A 22,281-nucleotide genomic window follows, 5' to 3' on the forward strand; every position below is an offset into this window, starting at 1 on the left:
GGCTTCGAGTAGGTTTGACAAAAGGCAAAAGCAGTATGTATTTGGCATGATAAATCACAATACAAACAAGACCGATAGTCAAATGTAAAAAGGATGAACGATTTTGAGCCCAAGTTTTAGACGCCGCAGAATGCAGAAAGATGTCTTTGGAAAAAACAACACATATGAGCAATCCCACAAGAGACCAGATCTATAACAAAGTGAAACAAGTATGTCGACAGCGAGAACGCGAACTGTGCAGAGTCCGAGCGATTCATGCTCGAAGATCGAAGGGGATGAAGGATGATCGCGGTGATATAGTCTAAGATATATCGAGTATCAAACAATCGCAGATGACGAGTAAAGAATGACATGAGGTGGGCGATCAGGCCTGAGCGATGGGCCATCCGTCAACATATTTGAGAGGATTAAAGCCAAGCAAGGCATCCTGTGGAGTATTGGTTAGATCAGATCCTTGACGTGGAAGTAGAAGCAGGTGGAAGGGGGAACGAAGGAGGATCGGCAGGGGTGCAGATATCGCGAACATCACGATCTACAAGCCTGCCAAAATGGGAGCTTACCGAGAATGCAATGCCGACGGTCTTGTTCACTGTGAGTAAGTTAGTACGTTTTCAAATAAAGTAGGGTTGTGGTTGGAAAATTCACGGTAGTGGTAATAGAGGACATCCTGATCCCCGTCGCGCATGACGCCTTGACCACCTGGAGCGTAGGTGTCTCCGTTTGAGCCATAGACAATTTCACCGCCGCCGTTGACAAGGTCGGTACCAGACCTATCAAAGAATGGACCACGAGGACTCTGGGAACGTCCGACACGGATGGAATATCTAGCGTCAGGTTAGTATTGGTTACGAGGATAGGCGGCGAGAACGTACTCTTGACCAGCAGCCGGCAAGTTGTCCTGCTTCAGGTTGCAGCAGAAGCCATGGCTATACCAGAGATAATACCATCCATCATTGTAAGAAGTGAAGGCACCCTCGATAGCATGGGGACCAGTCGGGTCACCGCAGATGTTATTGGCCAACCGGCTCGGCATGCCGAGAGACTGTGGCTCCCACGCCAATTGACGGGCATCGGGCTCCGTGGTGCTAGCCGGCGAAATCAAATCCGGGTCGAGTGGGATTTGGAAAATGCCGTTCCAGTAGCTTCCAAATGTCAGATAAGCGTCACCTTCGGGGGTAATCAATGTAGCAGGGTCAATGGCATTGGACACTGTGTATGGCTCAATGTCCGAGCCGTTGCCCGTACCAGTTTGAATGACGATGCCATGATCAAACCAGTTGCCAGGGCCTGGAGAGTCGGACGTAGCAACTCCCACGGCACTATCACGGCAGCCGGCCTTGCTGACACTGTAGTAGCAATAGTATGTGCCATCCACCTCGATGACAGTTGGGGCCCAAGGTGCAGCTCGGTCACCCTTCGGAATCACACTGTTGGCATCCAGTAAATTGCCGACATGTTTCCACGGGCCAGCCATAGTCGGGGCAGTATGAATGAAGATATGTTCGCCGACATTGTAAAGATAGTATTCATCGCCAACACGAAGGATAGTAGGGTCATGTGTATGTTGCTTAGTCTGGCGAGTAGGAGGGAATTGGCTAAAAGCCAGATCAAACTCCTCGAGTGATTGATCGTTTGCGAAGTTCTGATCTCTAGCATTGATACTCACGCCGAGACTGACGGAGAATAAACCAACAAGACCGAGGAGGGCGAGCATCTTGATCCAACGGCGAGGGAACTGTGTCAAAAGAGAGCGTAGAGACAACAGTTGAGGATTGCCGTCCTCCCCAGACGGCATCCCCGGCCGTGATAAGTGACTGGTCCTGACGATCATCCTTGCGATGGATCCAGGCACACATCGTTTTCAGGTCGACGCACGGCGGTCGCCACCCTTCGAGGGTGGGGTTCAGCACTGGAGGAGTGCAGAGGGATGCGGACTTAGAGGTCCACAGAGGGGCATGCCTGCAAGGCGTGGAATGCCAGTTCGTGATGTTGACGTTGATGTTGATGTTGATGTCTTGGCATGGACGAATGCGGAAGCATTTGAATGCAAAGTTGGACAATTCGTAATGTATAGAGATGAGCCGCTTAAACTAACATCTGTTTACTGCAGCTTATGCAGAGTGCATTAATTTCCGACTAAGATGTGTGAAGCAAGGAGGTCAGGGTGAAGGTGAGGTGTCTCCACACGGGCCAAGTGGAATGTGCCCTTTGCCATTCTCGTAAGGACGAGAACGGACTTGACAGCGCTGGGTGTTTAAGACATATTGGCAAGCACTCTCGTTGTCAGGCTGGACAGTAATACTAATGTATGCTCATTGATTGAAGCTAGATGATATCCCCCAACGCCGGCGCCAGAACTCGAAGTATACACGTTCTACCGAGCCACGATCTTGTCCACCTCGTCTCTGGCCTCAGTCCAGGTCTCTAAATTCTTCCGCGCCCAGTCCAAGTGGCAACGACCATATGCAACCTAAGAAATGTCAGTGAGAGTGGAGATCCGGGCCGTCGCCGTGCATACCATGTACCGCCGCAGATCGGCTTCTTTGTCCTTCTGGAAGCGTTTGAGGTCTTGGAGAACGCCGGCACTGGCGTCCTGGACATCCTTTTCGGATACCTCCAATGCTTGCTCCAACTGCTCCTCTCATTAGTTCTGGAAACATCTGAAACTGCTCCATCAAGTACATACCTGAATAAGACTTTCTTTCGTCTTACCGATCTGGTCCCGACGTGTTCGTTCCGGGTCCACATCAGCAAATCCATGAATAGCATGGCTAATGCGACCGAATATTTTGTTCGTCACAAAATTTCCACTTGAAGTCTTGCGGTGAGCAGGAGTTGACGGCGACTTGGCTCCTCCGGTTTGAGACACAGGCGGGTGGCCGTAGGAATCGTCATGCGTAGGGGGTAACTGGGAGTTGGCAGAGGACTCGTGGCCAGTCTCGCTACTGACGGCGGACGAGGTCGACAGAGAACGGGGTTTGGTACCGCCAGGTTGAGGCGTGGTGCGGTTGAGATACTGCTCAATGCGCTTGGCTTCCAGCTCACTGCGCTCCAGTGAGTCCAGAAGAGTCTTCTTCTTGGCTAACTCGTCTCGGGTCATTTCTTGTTGTACCCGCTTGAGCACGCGGTATCGCAGAACGCCGCGAACCACACTAGCAAACTGTGCGCTTTCTCGCATAGGTTCGGCGAAGCTTGCACTCAAGGCCGATGACAACTCTTCGGTTTCAATGTACGAAGTATCAGCAGCTTGTCCAATCCTCTCAATGGCAGCAGCCACTGTTGGAGATTGCTCGGAGAGAGAAAATCCATTGTAACGAGCTCCCAGCTCCATGAGGTCGGCGGAGAGAGAGGACAGATGTGAAAGGGTGCGGCGATTGACTTTCTCTATATTGCCCTGGAGAAGAAGTTCTAGCTCACGCGTAGATGCTTCAAAGTTAATAAAGTATGGATCCAGCTCTGGCTCGCTAAGCTTCCGCGATTCGGGGGGGAAACGCCCAAGGATGTCAGGTCCTGGGATTGAGGGTGGGGGACCTTCTGGCTCGGCTGAAGAAGGTGATGCTGGACCTCCAGTCGATGTCGCAACTCCGCCGCTGGGCTTGAGCTTTGCGGATGAAGATGGAACTGGCAGCCATCCATGGGCTGGTGTCGGGTTGGCAGGATCAAGAGGAGGCGCTTTAAGATTATTCTTCGGAACAGATGATGCGGGATGGGAAGCTAAAACCTCACTCTGCATAAACATTAATCACTGACTTGGCTGCATTGATCCTAATGCAACATACCCAGCTGACGTTTGGGTCGAGGAATCTCCACCACACTCCATCTTCCCGAATTTCTTTCATTCGTCTACATCGGTTGAGGAAGACACTCAACATGCGCTTCCGGAGGTCGATAATTGCTGTGTCTTCTTTGGCCTTGGTGGGCTTAGCCGCATAGTCCGCCATGCTATGCTTCTCGGGAATCGGCGGAACAACAAGAGTGGGATGCAAGTTAACGAGTGTTTGACGTAAAGAGGCGAACTCGGAGTATCGGCGACGCACTTCCAGATCCTGTCATCACTCAGTACAGCACGAATACTCTCCGAACACCATCATCCTACCGCAGTCCGGATAGTGTAAACAATAAAACCACCTCCACTCTCATGATTCTTGCCAGCGTCAGTAATGAGAATTGGCATCTCCGGGTTTTCATATAAGATCTGCTCAATCCGGCTGTCGTAAACACTCTTCCGGGGGTATTGTTGGCTTGCGGCTCCATATTCGGCCTCATCCTCGGGATCACTGAGGTCTTCGGGGTTGGTGATGTATTCAGGAGGATCGACATTAGAGTCCCGGCTAGATGGAGGAGTAGAATCCTGTGCGTAGAGAGCTGAGTGATGTGAGAGACTGTTCACAAGGCAGAATGATTAGACGGTCTTACGGGGAGACAGCGCAGCTGAGTGGAGAGAGTCGGAAAGATGCGACTGGTGCTGATCAAAGGCCCCGTAGGGATTGTTATCCTCGTCGTTCCACATGATGTGAATGTTGGAACTTGGAGAAGCTGTGCCTGGGGGATCTGCGGGGGGAGGTCGTGGTGTGGCTGGTGAAGGCGGTGTTGCGATTACGTCATGGAGGCTGGAACTTAACTAACGTTGACTATACCTCATTGTATGCTTCAGTACTTCAGTAGTTCAGTGACTATAATTAGCAGATTAGCAGATAATAACATTCATAACTAGAAGGGAATCAAATGACTGTGTCTTACGCGGGATTGGTCTTACGATCCTTCGAGCTTATTCTTTGTTAGATTTATATCCCTTGGCAGGATATGTATAACTAACGTGAGCTCCCTGCCGATGTATAAGACTCGGCAATATGAACACATGCTTAATTTCGACAAGCGATTTAATGCTTTATACAGATTGAGGAAGAATACAATAATCTAGCTAGAGGCTCATCCAAATTGACCAGATGTCAAGCTAACATCATCAAACAAAATATTGCCAATAACGGAAGAATCCTCCGAGTCACAGGCAGCCACAACGTTCAAAATACCATGATCCCTCCTGGTAAGATAACTCCCCGGTAACCTCTATCCATTTTCCAAAATTGAACAATTGTGTTGAGGCAATCGCGCCGACTGTCGCATTTTTGCCCGCTGACCAGTACGACGAACCGGAAGGCGACGGCATCTGTACTTGCACACTGAGTTCATACTTCAATCACAGTTTCAGGTGCTTCAGGGACTGCGAGATTAAATTTCTTCGATTTCACAATGCGATTCGAAGGTTACTGCATAGTATCTACCCGTCAGTTGGTTTCCAAAGCGATATTGAATAGCCTAGAATACTATAGATATAGATAATTCGTCAAAGGCAACATTTGCCACTGTATACAATTGTTCTATTACTTGTTTTGGTAACATAAACAGCAGATGCATGCCACGGGAACGCCGGTTTCAAAGAGAGATTCGACACAACATTGCATGCTGAGAAAGCCATATTGATGCCTTGAAGAATAAGTAGCAATCAATTTGTGAGATAAGTTTAGCAAAATAAAGGAACAAGCAAAGCCTTTATATAGAGGCAAAAGCATGTTTTTGGTATTTGAGACATTTTTGCGGTATTTGCCGACAATCAAATAATGCAGCTCTAGCGTGTCGTTTCCACCAACTTCTAGTGAGAATTCTGGTATCTAAATCTATCTTTGAAACTGGATGGGACTATAGTCTGACACTTAAGGCTTGCCTTGCTGAGTATGGAGTCTCATATGCTTATTTGTGACTGAACAACCCCGGAAGTGAGAATGCTTAGCATGGACCCCTTTCCATAACCAGGGTCTGAGATGAGATACAATATGGGAAACTCATGGCCGCAGCTCAATTATTAGAGCTGGGGGTACTGTTTAATTAGTTCATTTCGAACACATCGCCTTCATTAAATTTGACAAGCATATATTGACGAGTTTTGAGAATAAGAACCGACGAACACCGTTGCTATCATTGCGCTGTGCATGTATCTACTAGCAAATACACATCGGGAGATACGAATGGACGACGGTCTACCTACTTCTCAGGCAAAAGAACAAGCTACCAACGGCCAATATAAGCGAGAACAGCTCGTATAATACCGAGAACAGCAGGATAATCGTCTTTGAAGACGAAATGCAAGGTAGGTTGACTGTTAATTTCCCTGGTAATGCTGACTAGAAAGAAAAAGACCTCTTCTCCGAGTGGTGAGAATGCCCCATGCCATAAGTATCCCATCCACATCCCTCAGGCTAGCCTCAAATAGCCCCAGGGTCATTGTAACCATCATTAATATCAATATTTTCCGCCTTTCCTCCACAAAGTGTCTGTATTTGCATCAATCCCAGCGCTTCTCAAAAGCATCTGACTGCTGATTTTCCTCATTCCAGTACCGAGGGTCTGCCGAGCTGTTTCCGGAAGTTGGGTTGTTTGCCTGCTCGACGTTACGCAAGTTAGAGTGCTCAGGGCCGACGACACCGTAGTAAATTAACGGATAGAGTACACGACGAAGGGGCGCAGGAGGTGATCGTGGAGAGTGAGGAACAGACCGGGCCATAACGTGACTGTTCGATTCATCGGAGAAGTGAAGGTGATTGTCCTGCATCGAATAGCCATATCCGTATCCGTAACCATGCCCAAGACTCTGAACGTCATCGGAGGAAGCAACGCGGCTGTCACGAAGTTGTCGACCAGGTCGAGTACCAAAATTGGCTAATTCAGGGCCACGAGAAATCATGACGTTCCGGCGACGCTCGCATTGGCTGAAAGGGTGCGGGTTGGGTATGTCTTCACTGGCAGAGCTGACAGCCTCCGATTCTAGGTCCTCAGTGCACAGTCGTCGTTCATTTCTGCCATTATCTGTCGCCAGACTATCAAGAGCAGTGTACAGTGCGGGATTCTCTCTTAGCAAACCCGTATTGCGATGGATTCGTGAGGCAGGAATTGGAGTAGCCTGCAGACTAGGACCAAGATCAAAGACACTGATTTCTCCCTCACTCAGGTTGGCTGCACGCTGTCGAACAGAGCGTGGCAGAGTGGGACCCGGGGATCCGAGTCCGTTAGATGAAGACCGTGCCATAGATGCGATGAGTTGCCTGCGATGTTCTTCAAGACGCTGATTCTCTCGTCTCTCTTCTAGCGATTGATTGGGAAGATATCGGGCGTAAAGATCTCTAACGGGCCAAGGCTGGGACTGGCAAGGTGTTGGAAGGAATCCCGGAATGTATCGAGACGTACGGGGCGGATTTGAGTAGAAAGTGAGCCCGTCGGAGGTTGGAAATCCTGAGAACATGATAGATCAGTCCATTGTTCGTGCGTGGTAATAGGAAGAGATCAGACCAAAACGTGAGATGAGGCAAGACGTGGAAATAGAAGGTGAGATGGAAGTGATCACATCCCAGCCCTAAGGGAAGGTGCCCTTTCTATACAACCCCCAACATCTTCAATTGAGCCAAAACTGCTATTGAATGCTTTTTGGGTGACCCTTTGATGGCGAACTGCTGCTTGACGCCAACTAAGAAAGGGACAAATATCTACAAAGTGATATATAAAAAGACAAATACTCAATGCAGTTGCCCCATGTGGGTGGTAAGATGCCATATGATACACCAACAACTATGAAATAAACCAATCCACACATCTCAGGACCCATCAACCTGATAATGACCAGTTAATCGTCCTAAAATCAGAAACTCACCAGGTAGATACATGCCACAACCTCCGTGGAAGGCTACCGATATTGACACGCAAAGAACCAACACAGGATCCTCTTTTCCTATATATGTACCTCCCACCAACCCTGTTGGAAAACGCCGGATGCACCAGATCATCTTCAGAATAGAGAGACCTTTCACTTTTCTTTGTTTGTACTTCTTTTTTGTTGATTTGTTGATTGTTGATTCTTGTTCATTGTTCATTAATCCGAAATCATCTTGTCCTCGTCGCCCACACGCAACTCCACAACTGGGAGTTCGTCTGAGGACTCGTCTTCCATCATCATGTTGGAAACATCCTCGAAAGAGGCACCGGTCTTGGGAGTGGGACCAGCGGGAGTAGATTCATCAGGGTCGTGGAGGCGAGTGTCCACGTCCATTTCGTCACCGACTGCAACGGTGCTGTCGTTGTCATTGAAAAGCCCATCGTCGTCATGAGAGACATTAAGTGGAGTCATCTGTGGCATGTCGTGAGCTTCGGTCACTTGATCGAAGGACCAGGAAGGCTCCTTGAAGATGCTGAATGGGTCCTGGGATGGGAGTCCCTCGTCCTCGTGATCGGACTCATCTTCGTTGTTGGTGAGAGTCATACCTTCGGATTCGCCATTTTCGAAGCCAGTATCACTGTCATCGTCTGTAGAGTATTCATCATCATCATTCTCCTCCGTCCCCACATTGTTGGCGCGCAAACCACCGTTTCCTGGTTGGGGAGTTGCTCCGGCTGCGGCTAAGGCGCTCGAAGAGCCATTGCGGGAGGAGGCGCCGAGACCGTCCCCCGAAGGTGACTGGGAGACAGAAGAATCGCCAGCATCAGCCGCAGGATTCTTGTAGGATTCCACCAGTTTCTGCAGTTCCTGGTTTCCCAGTGGGCGAGTGGAACGACGACGGTAGAATAGGAGATAGGCATTAGAGGAAATCATAGATGAAAGTTGTGTGACGGGGCGAACGTGGGTATCTGAAAAAGAGGTCAGCGATATGTTTCCTTCCACAAAAAAGACTGAAAAGCTTACCGTTGCAATGGTTCCATTCACCGCTCAAGAAATCCTTGATGTAAGCAGTGTAATGGCCACCACCCAGGCCACCGAGGTGGTTGTCGATGGCGAAGAGATCGTACTCCAGACTCTTGCCATCCTCGGGACCCTCCACTCGACCGTTCAAGTCCAGGTTCTCAAGGGGAAATTTGACCAGAGTATCAAGCTTGCTTCGGAAGCTACGGGCCTGGGTAAAGCGCTTGAGCTGAATGACCAGAATGTCAGGGGCCTTCCAAAGCTGGAACTTCTTGTGAGCCTGCACGTGTTTCTTGCAACGAGGGCAGTACCAAGCATCTCCCTTGGAAAGAACTTCCTCTTTGCTGAATTCATCCAGACATTGATCGAGAGTGACACCAGCAGCCTTAGCCTTCACTTGCTGTTGGCGCTTGGCGATGGCCTCAGGATCCGTGAGAACTTTGAGGTTGTTGTAAGAAGGCTGGCCTTGAGGCTCATTATCGCGCTGATTGCCGCCGAAGAGCGCATCGAAGCCTTCATGTGTCCAATCCAAGACGACGCCATCGCCTTGGCGAAGAATCGAGTCCTCCTTTGTGGTCTCCGCATTCGACCCATCGGTATCACTGTAATCATCACTGTTGTCTTCAGCAGAAACATGGGACGCAGAATCAGAGCCCTAGTGGGGAAAGTTAGGGGAAAAAGCATCAAAAAATGGATGAAAAGAATGTGTACACACCTTCTTCGAAACCTGGTCAGTTGGGATACGAGAGGAAATCAACGGCAATTCTTTGTTTCTGATTTGGCCTAAACTGCGGCCATCGGGAAGAGGAGATTTGGTGACCAGGATCTTAGCCTCGAAAAGACTCAGCAGCTCCCGAGAAATTCTGCCTGCCAAGGGATGCTCAGGCAAGTCTGCAAATTCGGAGTCTGAAGCGGAGTCTTCCGTATCATCGCCGGTCTTTGGAGTCTGGGCGTCTTGCATGGAAATGTCCACAAGACTGTCTTCACCTTCCACAGACGAGGTTTTGATCTTAGAGTCGGCTGAATGAGAGTCATCTTCTGTGGTGACAACAGTGTCCGAGTCATCTGTAACTTGGTCATCCTTGCTGGGCTCGTCCCCATTTAGAATGTCACGAGTAGTCATGATGGCTACAGAGCGGAGAATTTTGCGGTAAATTGCCTCAAAGTCATGAGACTCCGCCTGAGATAAGTGGATAAATGATGGAAGGCCGAACAGATCGCGGAAATTGTTCTTGGCACTGCGAGAATTATTCTTGCGGTGGAAGACAGGAAGGAGAATGCCTTCTTGATCAATAGGGCCAACGTCGGCAAACAGGATATGGTCGTCAGGCTTCGTGCGAAGAGAGCCGAAAGAAACGTCGTCTTCGAGGAATAACTGCCAGAACGAGCTGTGGTGGACCTCGCCAGCAACGATTTGGTCTGGATTGACACCCATCCATTTGCCAACATATTCCTTCCAGCCCCTCAAGCTGAGAGATGCTTCCAGCTGAACGCTCAGGCAAACAGGGTGACCCTCGAAAGGGATGAAAGTCACCTTTCTGGTAATGACGGCCGGAGGAGCGGGAATTGGGAGTGTGAGAGTGCTGAAAGGATCAAAGATAATGCTCGTCTTCTCACAATCTGGGCAGCACACAGATGATTTGTACATGCCAGCGAAGAGATCGGTGATGACCGAGTCATTACGGGATTTGTAAATGTCCCATGATCGCAGCGCAAATTCTTCTAGAGCCTTGCGGTTGTGGACCATCTCATCGGTAGAGTCAGGAATCTCCGTGTATGGCTTCTTCGCAATACGGTTCGTGTCCTCTGAGAGTGCATCAAGGATGAACATAACGAACTCCTGACTGTCTTGCTGTTCCCAGCCAGCAAAAGGTTCGTAGAAACGACCGATTGTATGACGGAACCGTTTGGGGTTGGCGAATCTCTCCCCCTCCGAGTTGTACAACTGATCAAGCAAGGTAGCCCATCCTTTGGCAATCGCACCCTTGTAGCCGAGAGGGTTTCCAAGATTCAACTCGCCTTTGTATGCACCACCTATGTTATTGTTAGCGGCCAAAGTCTCTCTCGAGAGCTAACTGTGGCATAAGGGTACGAACTGAGATAATAATATGTCAATTCCTCCACGGCTCGCAGACATTGCAAGGCTGAATTCTGGTAGCAGGTGTTTCCAAGATTCTCCAGTCCCAAAACTCTGTGTGATCGGCCCTTGCGGCCTCGAGTATTGAATCCTTTAATAGGGGCCGGCCCAGCGGGAGTGGACCTACCACTTGTGGCACTAGCTGGTGGACTGTTCTCAGCAATTTTGATGGTGAGCGTTTTTGGCTGGTTCACTGGGATGCCCAGGTTCTTCAAGGTCTTTGCAGATGCCTCTGACACCCATTCACCACCTCTCGTCCCACCAATTTGCTCCTCCAGAACAAGACAATCGGCATTTCCGAGACCAGCCACAACCAGATTCATGCGGCCATTGTAGTTTGGGTTGTTGGTCTGGTCTTTCGCCTGTTCAAGCAATTCTCGTTGGCTGCCCTCTGAGAGGCCAAGGAAAACATTCAAATCCATGAGAAGCTTGTCGGACTTGCTGGGGACCAATGCAAAGGCCGGAGCGGGTGAAGTACTGCGGGAAACAGCAGGGGTCGTAGCGGTTGAACCATTTGTGCTCTGAGGAAGACGAAGGATCTTCCAAACTCGGACCTTGGTGGACAATTCGATTCCAGCTTGCTCTTTTGCGTCCATTAGCCATTTCCGATAATTCAACTGGCGACTAGCCAAGATCTTGACGGACGGAAGATCTTTTTCCTTCAGAGTTGTTGGAGTAGTTCCCGCAGAAGGGTTGGACAATTTAAAGATTGTGAAGATTGGAGGGTTGATCTCGTACTCAATCGTCTCGTCCTCGCCGGGCGAGTTCGTGTTGTGGGCGTATCGAACAATGATAGGCGACTGGTCGGCAACGCCATACCATCCACGCATCAGGTCCCAAGCCTGCTGAGGAACCACCACAAAATCCTGGTCGGCTTGCAAGCCAGGGCGCATCGGCACAAATGTCTCGTCCGACTCATCCTTGAAGCTGGGAGTGGCGGGGTCCGTGTCAAGCACAATATCCACGTTGTCGATAGGACCAAGCTCAGCATCCTGGGATTCCTTATCCACCTGACCTGCGAAGGCAGTAGTTCTGGCCAGCACCTTCTTCAACCATGCCATGGAAACCACATAACCCTGCTGACCATTCTTCAGCGGCTGGTTTCTCAACACATTCACTTCCGCCACCTGCTCGTCGATCGTAGGCTTGTCTGATTCCAATGATTCCGATCCGGACTGCTGAGCCGCAGATGACGCATCGGTATCCGCATGCGAAGCGGTGGCAGCCGCAGAGTTATCGCTTGCTCCAGCCTTGTCCCCAGAGGCGCGCGCATTGCTGCTAAGATTCGTGCTCACGCCTCCTTCCGGGTCGGAGTCAGTGATTTCCGATGCCGGGCGCTTTTCGCCGGGAGAAGGAGAGCGGCCATCAATGTTCAGAGGGGTTCCCTCTCGAGTGTCGGAGGGCATGTCGGAATGCTCGCTTGAGAGGGTGAGTCCGGCGGTCGCGGTCGCGGGAGTCGGCGAACGGCCACCAGGCACAGTTTCGGACTGAAACTGCAGATGAGCGGGCACGTATCTGGGCGGAGAAAGCGACGAGCTACTCCGGCTTGAAGATGCAGGGTGGCGAGAGCGGGATGGAGGTTCGGAGCGGCCGTGACGTCGAGCCCGGGGGCCTGGACTGGTGCGAGGCTCTGGGGAAACTTTGCGGCGCTTTGGAGAAGACGTCGTGACGGTGAGCTGCGCACCTCGTGTCGCAGCTCGGGGCAGATAAATAGAAAGAGATGCGAACACCTTGAAAAAAAAAAGGTTGGAAGGAAGAAAACACAATTTTGCTGGCAGAAAATCCTTTAGTCAGTGCATTTTCCCGGAGCGGAAGCCCTACTTACTTCACTTCACTTGACTTCGAGATATTCAAATTCGCATTAGAGAAGTAGGATTGAAAGAAGCGGAAAAGAATCAGAAACCGAAAGACAAAGTGTACAGGTCGACTTTATGCTCAAACTGGACGAAGATGCCCCAAGTTGAGTGTATTCGTCTCATACAAACAATAGGACCGACTCATGAATAACGAAAGTCGTTCGTCAATAGCTAGTGTGACACTATTCAGACTACGAGAATGCTACATACTTTTTCACACTTGGCAGATTTTGAAGCTGCCTACGCATTCCCATTAACCCGGGAACAATGTCGCTATTCGGACATCATTCAAACGACCTGCTCTTCATCTGCACCTCATTATTCACATAGAAGTCTGCAAAATACATACATGCTAAGCCTTACACCTAAACACATTTTGAGACAAGTTTACTCTCACGTTTCAGGATAACCTCATGACATATTCGCGATGGATTAAACTATGTAAGGCTTCGGATTGTAATTACACATCGCTCGGATGAAAGGTGTAATCACTATCTACTCCACCAGCATAAGCTTGTGCAGAATGTTACGGCTGCTTCCAGAGAGGATAAACTGGCTATCAGCACGCAGCTGCATTCCCTCGCCCCCTTCGTGTACATAATGATCGTGAACAGCATTCAGATCCCCGTTGAAAAACTTGACCAGCTCGCAGCACGGCTGGCACAGATGCAGACCACATCCATACGTGATATTCTCGCAGTTAATTGCAGGGTCACATATGCTAGATGACTGAGGTGTCTTGCAAGTCCATGCAGCGAGCGAGCGGCATAGAGCACACCACTCACGATTGGTCGAAAAGGCGGGGCCTGAAGCAATGGTCTCGGGGTTGAGGATAGCGTCACGCGCTCTGATGAAGTTCTCCCACTCCGCGATCCCCTCAGAGGCCTCCCGCTCTGCATCCGCTGCACGCAAACGGTCTACGCTGCCATGGGTGCACTGAATGATCTGGATCCTGTTGAGAACGCATTGGAGACACATTCGGGTCTCTTCTTTTTCTTCACCTGTGTGACCATAGCTCATCTCGACCATCTTGGTACCGAAATTGATGACGTCCGGGTTACGCACACCGAGTCCAACGATTCCATACGCAAAGTTGTGGCACCAGTGGCAAGTCGGGCCCTCTTGAGGAACATCACGATGATCACCGAAGTGGAGAGGGTGCGCGAACTCGGTCTGGATACGACAGACCTGCCCAAAGCTAACAGAGTGTTGTTCGGCTTGATCATGGCCGTCAGTGATGGGAGCAGCGCTGCCCTCTTGGACTGGAGCCTCTTGCATGTCCTCGTCCCCATAGGCGTTCACAGTGTCATTGTTGCCATTACCTGTGTCCGAGAGTGTGATTGACTGAATGGGGCTGGGCTCGCTAAGTTCGGAGGGTTCGGTATTATCGAGTGCGGCCCCTTGCATAGGCTCGTCGTCGTCGCTACGATTGGTAACGTGGGTGGTTAAATGACCTGCGCAAGTCTCGTCGGCGTCCTCGGGCATGCGAGCAATAGGCACGTGTCTAGCCGGTCCGGCGACACAAGGATATCCGTGATCAAGACATGAGTGGCAGGGCAGCTCATGGTCATAATCGACAAACCGGTAGGAGCATGGCTCACCACGGTTGCTACGACACTTCTCGCATGACCGCTTCCACTTGGGCTTGGGAATTACCACACAGTCAAAACCATCTTCTTCGCACTCAATGCACGGATATGCATACAGATCAGGATCACTTGCCAGTGAACAAATCTGTTTGATTTCACCACAGGCCTGGCATCCTCGGACAGGGTCGTTGTCATTTTGTGGCGTTGACGAGAACGCAGATGCAGGAACTAGAGACCTGGTTGCAACTCGAATATCGGTTTTGGCTTTGTTAGGGCTCTCTGGCTGAGGTTGGGCACGGGGACGCATCTGGTATCGGGAATTGGGAGATATTGAGGTATCGACAGCCCAGCGTTGATCCCAAACATCGGGTTCCAGCTCAGGCTCACTATGGCAAGTTTCAAGGTCGAAGGAGTTTTCCGAACCATTGGCCCTATTGGCCTGCGAAAAGAACGCCAAATTCCGAGCCTTTCGGACTCCTCGAGAGATTGCGCCCCCGGAGCGAGACATGGGAGACTTGTGCTTCTTTGGAGATCGATCCTCTTCTGGATCATAGTCCTCATCATCCGAGTCATCGTGCCACGATGCGAGGATCTCCGGACGCTTTTTTCCACGTTCACGCAGGTTGTATTGGACCGGAAGAACACGAAACCGGCTCACGCAGCCATTAAAGAGTTCTTCAACTTGGTGCAGTCTCGCCTCCGAGTAAGGCATTTCCATCTGGAGGCTCCTGTGAGAGCGAGACCATCAGCACCAGTGAAGTATACAGACTCAGCTTAAATACTCACCGGCGGAGCGTGAAGGGCCAGGTGAGAAATACAACGGGTATTCTCTGCTGTCCTGGAGCGGTCGAAGAACTACTGGGGCCGTGAGCTGACATGACGACGACAAGGTACTGGTGTACCCAGGAGCATCAGTCTAAAACAGGGACACTGGCCGATACATGAATATTGAATTGGAGACACCGATTTTGGGGGTTAGCGGAAACTCACGGTGGGTTTGCGGTTTGCTGTGCGCGAACGAACAGAAACGAAACAACCAGAAGCAGACGCGAAGGTCAACTGAGCACAATTTCTAGCAAGAAAGAGACTAGCAAGAAATAGATGCGAGTCAGGGCAATGTGAATGCTCAAGTATGGAGGTGAAAGTGGACTTTGTGGAGGTGGAGCGGTCGAAGTATGGGGAGGTGGGAGCGAAGAAAGGTGGGAACCCATATTTCGGTCTCGTTGCGTGCAGCCAAATGAGAATAAGCGCGAAGCGATGATACCAGCGTGAAATGAGGTATTAAAGACGTAAAACAACGCAAAAGAACTTACATATGCTCGTGGACCTCCACGGACAAAACCAACAGGAAGTCACGATCAAATGACGAATATCTGAAAAGGGAACTGGCTCGAGTTGTATGTGAATTCATACGATCTGCAGTCTCATATGATGACTCTACTTCAAGACCCCGTTGGTACTTCATGATATCAATACAGAATGCTCATTAACTGATATAATATTTAAAGTGTGCGCAATAATAACTTCATGTATGTAATAGCCATACAGGGAATTTGATAATATATCTCAGCTTAGCTGACTAACAGATCCAATATACTAGAGTACTCCAAGCTAAACAAATCAAAGCAAAAGAAGAATAGAATACGCGAGAAAAGAAACATGAGAAACAGCATAATCACCCCCCACACAGCAACATCACTCATGCTATCAGAGTATAATATCATTGTTTGTGAGAAGAATACACAAATATGGATCCTCAGAAATAGCTTCGTGCCTCTAAGACTGTCTACCAATCCTTAAAGGTGAGTCTCAACTCCTCTTAGGGGGGAAGAAGTCACATGTGCATTGCAGTCATACTGCTGACGAGAGGAGAAAAATCAAGAGCAGTCTCCCGTAAGACGTTGGTCTTAACGATGAACGTTCTCTGGATCGTCTCAATTGCAACAGGAACATTATTAGAGAAAGCGAGAATAGCAGAAGGCAGTTAATGAGCCAGAGAACTCTCTGGAAAGCGTTCCGCACTGGTCCAAGACGCAGAATTCAGGCTTGAATTAACCTCACGCGCCGTAAGGTTAATGTTCTCCTGCTGCAATGATTTCTCCTTGTCCATCTGGCGTTTTCTGGCCACGTAAAAGCCCGCACCGCTGCCAAGCATCAGCATGAGGGTTAACGCTCTGACGATGTATATGGTCAGCCGCAGTCCTCTGAGGTTGGCCGAACAAACAGTTCAGTAGCCCCAGGTCTCTTTACAGGCTCTTTAATTTTGTTCGGTATGGCCGGCTTTATCTTTGGTGTATCGGAGATATCAGAAGGCGAGAGTTCGTGCCTCAACGGTGAGGGTGTGTTCATCGTTGATGTCGATCTAACTGGTTATTCTGGCTGCTTTTAAACAAAGCTCTAAGTCTGTTATTAGCATGTTGACTCATTCACAACAGGGTTGGTTTACTAGAGCTGTTGGATATAGCAGCCGTCAAACCAGGGCACCGGTGCTGTAAACCATGGTACGGAAGATTTCATATTCTTTCATTGGCTCAATCTGAAATAGAGTTTGAGATATGCGGGCGCTAAGCCCAATCAGGCTACGTCCATCTGGTCTAGATTACACGACACACTCGTTCTTGTGCACAGATACTAATTTGAAGATCACTCACTGTATGCGAGCATCTCGCGACTATCATCTTGTACACGTGCAAATCTTTCTCTGTCTGTTAGCACTAAATGAACAAGATGAGGGGGATACATACTCCAAGAACAGGCGGAACATATAGACTTCTATGTCTTCCTTTCTGAGAGCCCTGTTTGCCCATAATCTCCCGTTTTCGGCTATAGTCTGTGCAATCACTCGTCCAGTGGGGTCATGTTCAAAGTATCGAATCAACTCGGGCACTTCGCGCACATCCTTGTTGAGGGGCACGTAATGAACCCATGGGACCAGGATATCTCGATGCCATTCACGAAAGACTGATAGTTTCATAGGTAAGCTCTTGCTGCGCAAGAAAGCATAAAATCTGCCACTGTATGCCCAGCCATCCATATCTAGCAAGTAGCGGTGCCGCCATGCTTCTTTTGGCCATTCGAAGCTAGCTGGCTCCCCGAAGAATTCAAGCTGTGATTGGCAGCCATCTTCGCAGTAATCAATCTCCGTGAATCTGAGATTGAAGTGGTCCCGATATTGTGATGGATGAATCTGTTCAACAACTCCATGGCTGCTGCCAATATCACTGCACGATGACGTCGCTGATCTTGAATTACGTTTTAAGATATATTGCGAAGCAGTGGGATGAGTCAAATTCCCCACAACTTGCTGACGCAACAGACAGCGCCAGGAGTCTTCCTTAGTGTGAGCCCCATTGTTGCCCCCTCTCCAGTATAATTGAGCCTTCTTTTCTTTCCATTCAAGGTCAATCTCCTCTTCATATGACATCTTATCCTTATAGTACCACATCGACGGCATTGGAATATCCTGGAAGGAAGAAGGCGCTGACACAGAGAATACAGGAGCAAGCTCATTAGTGAGCTTCAAGACATGTGGTCCCTTGAAGAGACCCAAGCGGTGTCGCAGCGATGGATTCTTGCAAACATCGCTAAACGCAGTGTGGTTGTACACAAATCCCAAAGGCTCAATTGCATAAGAGGCTGTGTCATCTTCAGCATGTCCGTTTAGGTTTCTCGCTGGGGTATCTGCAGCACAAGAAATGCTCGAATGAGCCCAGTTTTCTTGTAGTGCCAGGTTACTGTATCTGGTCGTCGGGACTGATGCTACCCATTCAGATACATATTCCTGCTTCGAAAATGTGCCCCTTGATGAGGCTGTCCGAGCCAATCGATTCTGAGCTTCTCCGCCAAGAGAGACCATTCGATTCAATTGTTCATGCGGAACAACAACGCGCGGCTCATCATGAACATTAAATGCCATATCCATATCAGGTAACCATTCCGCGAATTGATCAATGATCATCTTCATGCCGTCCCGTTGGTAGCGCTCACCGAAGACGGTGTAGATCGGTTTACCGGCTCGTATAGACCAGCCCATGAACATATTGTCCTTGTATCCAAGATCTTGTCTTGTTCTTTCGCGGATGACGCTTGGGGAGATTCCCCAGAACGGTAATAAGGCGTGATAGATTATGTCGAATTCATCTATCAGGACTGTCCCTTTGACTCTAGCGAATTTATACCACACGTCAAAGTGAGGTGGTGGTGGTATGTTGTATCGACGTTTGTATTCTGCAACAGCCTCATGAAATGATTTTGACTGCTTTTTCACAGTCGTGTCGAATGCGTTTTGGGCATTCCTTGTGAGCTGTAAGACAGGATGTGGACATAGTGTTTCATCTGGCCTGGTCAGAATTGGAGGACCGAAGAACATAATCATAGCTGTAATTGAAATTGCCGTAAGGGCAAGTCTGCACAGTCTTTTCCCATGATGAGAGTGGTAGTTCGCGCTGTTTTCTTTCCCTTTGCCGAGTAGATCGTACTTCTCTTCTTGCCATACTAGACTGACGGTACCAAGCTATGCAATTGATCAGCAATTGAATTCCACTATGGATTTGGTTTCGAGGCTCACCAGCCAACGCCTGATACGACGTAAACTTAAGAAGATCATCGCTGTGATATTGTGGATAACTCAATCCCAAGCCACTGCAGTTGCAGCAAAGGCGACGTTCAATTAATGCGAGAATGTGGGGGCTCTTAATTGTGAAAGATGTTCTTAGAGTCGGCACGAATGATGTCCAAATAACCCTAGAGGGATTGCACCCCTGGACCCTTGCATGAGAGATCCGAGATGAAAGGCCAAGGCCACTACGTCACTGGGACAAATATGCCGATCTATACTCGTTTGGGTGAGTTCTAACTATAGCCTGCTCTACCCTGTACAGAAAGGGAATATACTTTTGATAGAAAGTTGATTATGGCCTTTATAAACAGGAAAGATGAGTTATTAACATGAAACCAGTCGATCTGGTAGTATTTGCAAGAAGAGAAAAAAAGTTCCAAAGCGCCTGTAATGCAGAGGTAAAAGAGGTCCGACCTCTTCGTCAGCAAATCACTGTTGTTGAATGCGCCAGGGTATCTCATCCATCAATAAGAAATGCAAAAGAAACAAGGGAGAAACGCGGGCATTGTACTGTAGAAACACCCCGTTTCCGTCCCAACAAGTGGAGTAGTTAATAAGACAGAAGAAGAAAAGAACGGACTTCACGAAGCCCGGAAATCGTACATGCGGACTTGGTAGTCGTCACCACCGGTGATGAATCGGCTATCACTGAGACCAATGCAGTTCACAGCAGCACGGTGGCCTTCAAAGGTGTCCTGGCAAGTGGGAACACGGGGATCCCATATCTTCACCATGCGGTCCATGCCGCCCGATGCAATCCGCAGGGTATCAGCAGAGAGAGCCCAGATACCCTCCAAGTGACCAAAGAACGTACGGAGGCATCTTCCAGTGCTGGTCTCCCACAAGCGAATAGTGGCATCGACACCGCTTGTGATAATGTAGCGTGGGGGCTCCAGGCGGCTCTCTTCTTGGTCGAAGGAAGCGCCGAAAGACGAAGGTTGGATAGAGAGGGACTTGGCCTCAAGAATGGGGGAAAGGGTGTTGACGGCATCGCCATCCTGAGAGGAGGTACTGACGTGATCGTTTTCACAGTCAGCGAGGTGGCTTTCCAGCTCAATTTCACGTGGCAAAGCGATAACTTGCTGGACTGCTCCGATGTGATTGTGGAACAATCGAATGCAAGTCTTGGTGTCCAAATCCCATAGGCGAGCTGCGCCATCATCACAGGCAGTCAAGACTGTACGCGAGGGAGTGTCGATCTTCACAGCGTTGACTCCCTCTGGATGAGGAAGCACAAAAGTGGACTTATCCTTGAAGTTCCAGATCTTGACTGTGTGGTCAACGGAGGCAGAAGCCAGAAGAGTGCTATCAAAGTGGAGGGCAATGACCGCTTCACTGTGACCATTGTATTTGGAGATACATTCGCCCGTGCGCCAATTCCACACTCTGATGCTGCGATCCAAGCTACCGGTGATCAGCTTGGTATCGTCAAACTGGAGACAACGCACTCCAGCAGTGTGGCCTCGAAGTGTTCGTAATTCTTCGCCAGTGTCGGTGTCCCAAATCTTAATAGTGGCGTCGTAGGATCCAGTCATCAAGATGTTGTCCTCGAATTGCAGGCACATGACACTGTCTCGGTGGCCCTTGAACACTTTAACCGAGCATCGCTTGTGCTTCCAGTTCATGCCAACCACGAAGCGGTCACGGTAGACATCCTTCCATGGACGGTAACGAGTCTTGAAATAACCTTCGTCCTCTTCGAGAGCTTGTCCGGGGGTTGCACAGTGACGTTTTGTCAGTGCGGTGCTATGGTCATCAAAGTCAATCTTGCGCTTTCCACCAACAGGAGGCTCGGCTGTCGAGCAAGACTCAGAAATGGTGTTCTCGACAGGGGCTGCAGCAGGCTGGTTGTGCCCCCAATTGGTGGCACGGAGCTCGATCTCACGCTTTGCCTCACGCAAACGCTTGCGATCCAGAAGCGGAAGACCCCAGCCACACTTGTTGCACTTGCGGCGGATATGTTGCTCACACATCCTGTGCCAGACCACATCATCATCAGCCAAGGCTCTCCAGCGATGAGACACTTGAGCTGCTCGGCAAAGGGACGCGGTATCAAGATATCGAAGGATTTTGAAAGACAGTTCTGGGGGCAGGGCTCCAAGGAAATCAATTCGGATCAGTTCGCGGACGCTAGCAGAGATGTAAGAGAGTTGGGGGAAGCAGCACTGAGCCAAAATTCCCTGAAGCATGAGAGTGCGCTGCTTGGCTGGAGCAGCGGAGAACAAGGACCAAACGTGGGCGATGCCTTGCTGATCACTTTGAGGGAGTGTGTCCAGATCGCTTTGCAGCCGAGTCATTGACTGCTCATCGGCTTGGCGTCTGCACTTCGAATCTGGTTGGTGACGGTAGCAGTAACTAGCGTTCACCGGGCGATGCTGAGCAGCAGTGTTGATCTCAGAGCGCAAAGGCGCATATTGCCTCGGTTGGTACTTTGTCAAGAAAGACGCAACATTCTGCCTTGCCCGTTCCTCCAATGTCTGTGTGTCAGAATCTTTGCGGGGCGGAGAGCGGTTGGAATCGGCGTTTGCACTTGGGCCCGCAGTGGCGGCAGGGGTCAGGGTGTGCTGCACAAGTCGGGTTTCCGGAATATCGGACATGGTTGAGGATCGGTGAGGTTGAGAGGGGAAGGCCGCATTAAATGAAGGTGACGGTTATACCTATTGTTGCACAGCGACAAGGATGAAGGTGGCTTGCGCGTGTCGGCGCTCGAATATTGTCGCGCAACACTCCGATATGATAGTGGCGATGTGACAGAGAAATACTCCGTCTGATATCCCAGGAATATTGGGGATTAAGTAGGAAGATAATGAGTACCCTGAGGACCTCGGGATACCCTAAGGTTAATGACACAGAAGAAACCTTGGGAGATGCAGAAGTCAACCGGGATCACCGGAGACTTTAAACAATAAGGCGATTGCACAATCGTCTAATTTCAGTAGTCGCAATAGATCGGATTTGGTTTAGTTCGACTTGAAATGAGAGGAATTGCGTGACGGAAGGCGAATACGTGCTGGGCGGTGAGGCACGTGACTGAGATTGCGACATCTCCGCGATTGCTCACATCAACACTTGCCCATCTCTCCAACTTCTTCTCTTCTTATGATTCGCGAATGTATCAAACTGGGGTTTCAGACGGGCTCACACCGCTAATTACGGAAGCTTCTGTTTCTATACAGTGGAGATATTAAGTCTAGCCCCAGACCCACTGGTAAGACGCTTGCTCCTCCCAGCTTTGGTGGAGAAGAGCTTATCGGTGTGCATCCCTGCATTCCAGGCCTCCGTCTTTCAATTCCTCTATATCAGTTCGGATACATCTGGCCAACAAGCTCAATGATCTAAGCTTTCAACTGATAGTAGAT

At 49.6% G+C, this 22,281-nt stretch overlaps 7 protein-coding genes across 7 annotated transcripts; all 7 read right to left on the minus strand.

The window, feature by feature from the left end:
* Positions 1–364: 364 nt before the first annotated feature.
* Positions 365–1,714, minus strand: N7508_001052 (putative endo-arabinanase; the record flags this gene model as incomplete). Its single annotated transcript, XM_058459118.1, has 4 exons — positions 365–427; positions 561–589; positions 646–824; positions 873–1,714. 4 exons carry the CDS (start codon positions 1,712–1,714, stop codon positions 365–367), a joined length of 1,113 nt encoding a protein of 370 aa, XP_058322650.1.
* Positions 1,715–2,374: 660 nt separating this feature from the next.
* N7508_001053 (uncharacterized protein) lies at positions 2,375–4,510 on the minus strand (the record flags this gene model as incomplete). Its single annotated transcript, XM_058459119.1, has 6 exons — positions 2,375–2,470; positions 2,519–2,632; positions 2,687–3,727; positions 3,780–4,046; positions 4,097–4,365; positions 4,417–4,510. The coding sequence occupies 6 exons, from the start codon at positions 4,508–4,510 to the stop codon at positions 2,375–2,377; spliced, it is 1,881 nt and encodes a 626-aa protein (XP_058322651.1).
* Positions 4,511–6,340: 1,830 nt separating this feature from the next.
* On the minus strand, positions 6,341–7,081 carry N7508_001054 (uncharacterized protein; the record flags this gene model as incomplete). Its single annotated transcript, XM_058459120.1, has 1 exon — positions 6,341–7,081. One exon carries the CDS (start codon positions 7,079–7,081, stop codon positions 6,341–6,343), a length of 741 nt encoding a protein of 246 aa, XP_058322652.1.
* An 837-nt stretch (positions 7,082–7,918) lies between these two features.
* Positions 7,919–12,860, minus strand: N7508_001055 (putative ubiquitin-specific protease UBP12; the record flags this gene model as incomplete). Its single annotated transcript, XM_058459121.1, has 6 exons — positions 7,919–8,670; positions 8,726–9,377; positions 9,438–10,756; positions 10,819–12,589; positions 12,624–12,676; positions 12,845–12,860. The coding sequence occupies 6 exons, from the start codon at positions 12,858–12,860 to the stop codon at positions 7,919–7,921; spliced, it is 4,563 nt and encodes a 1,520-aa protein (XP_058322653.1).
* Positions 12,861–13,210: 350 nt separating this feature from the next.
* Positions 13,211–15,022, minus strand: N7508_001056 (putative C6 finger domain protein; the record flags this gene model as incomplete). The annotated part of the gene is made up of 1 exon (XM_058459122.1): positions 13,211–15,022. One exon carries the CDS (start codon positions 15,020–15,022, stop codon positions 13,211–13,213), a length of 1,812 nt encoding a protein of 603 aa, XP_058322654.1.
* Positions 15,023–16,947: 1,925 nt separating this feature from the next.
* N7508_001057 (uncharacterized protein) lies at positions 16,948–18,910 on the minus strand (the record flags this gene model as incomplete). Its single annotated transcript, XM_058459123.1, has 3 exons — positions 16,948–16,999; positions 17,049–18,817; positions 18,872–18,910. The coding sequence occupies 3 exons, from the start codon at positions 18,908–18,910 to the stop codon at positions 16,948–16,950; spliced, it is 1,860 nt and encodes a 619-aa protein (XP_058322655.1).
* Positions 18,911–19,503: 593 nt separating this feature from the next.
* Positions 19,504–21,519, minus strand: N7508_001058 (F-box/WD repeat-containing protein; the record flags this gene model as incomplete). Its single annotated transcript, XM_058459124.1, has 1 exon — positions 19,504–21,519. The coding sequence occupies one exon, from the start codon at positions 21,517–21,519 to the stop codon at positions 19,504–19,506; it is 2,016 nt and encodes a 671-aa protein (XP_058322656.1).
* Between the last annotated feature and the right edge of the window lie 762 nt (positions 21,520–22,281).

The sequence above is a fragment of the Penicillium antarcticum genome, assembly GCF_028974205.1.
Source record: "Penicillium antarcticum strain IBT 31339 chromosome Unknown utg000002l_segment0_segment0, whole genome shotgun sequence".
NCBI classification, from domain to species: Eukaryota; Fungi; Ascomycota; class Eurotiomycetes; order Eurotiales; family Aspergillaceae; genus Penicillium; species Penicillium antarcticum.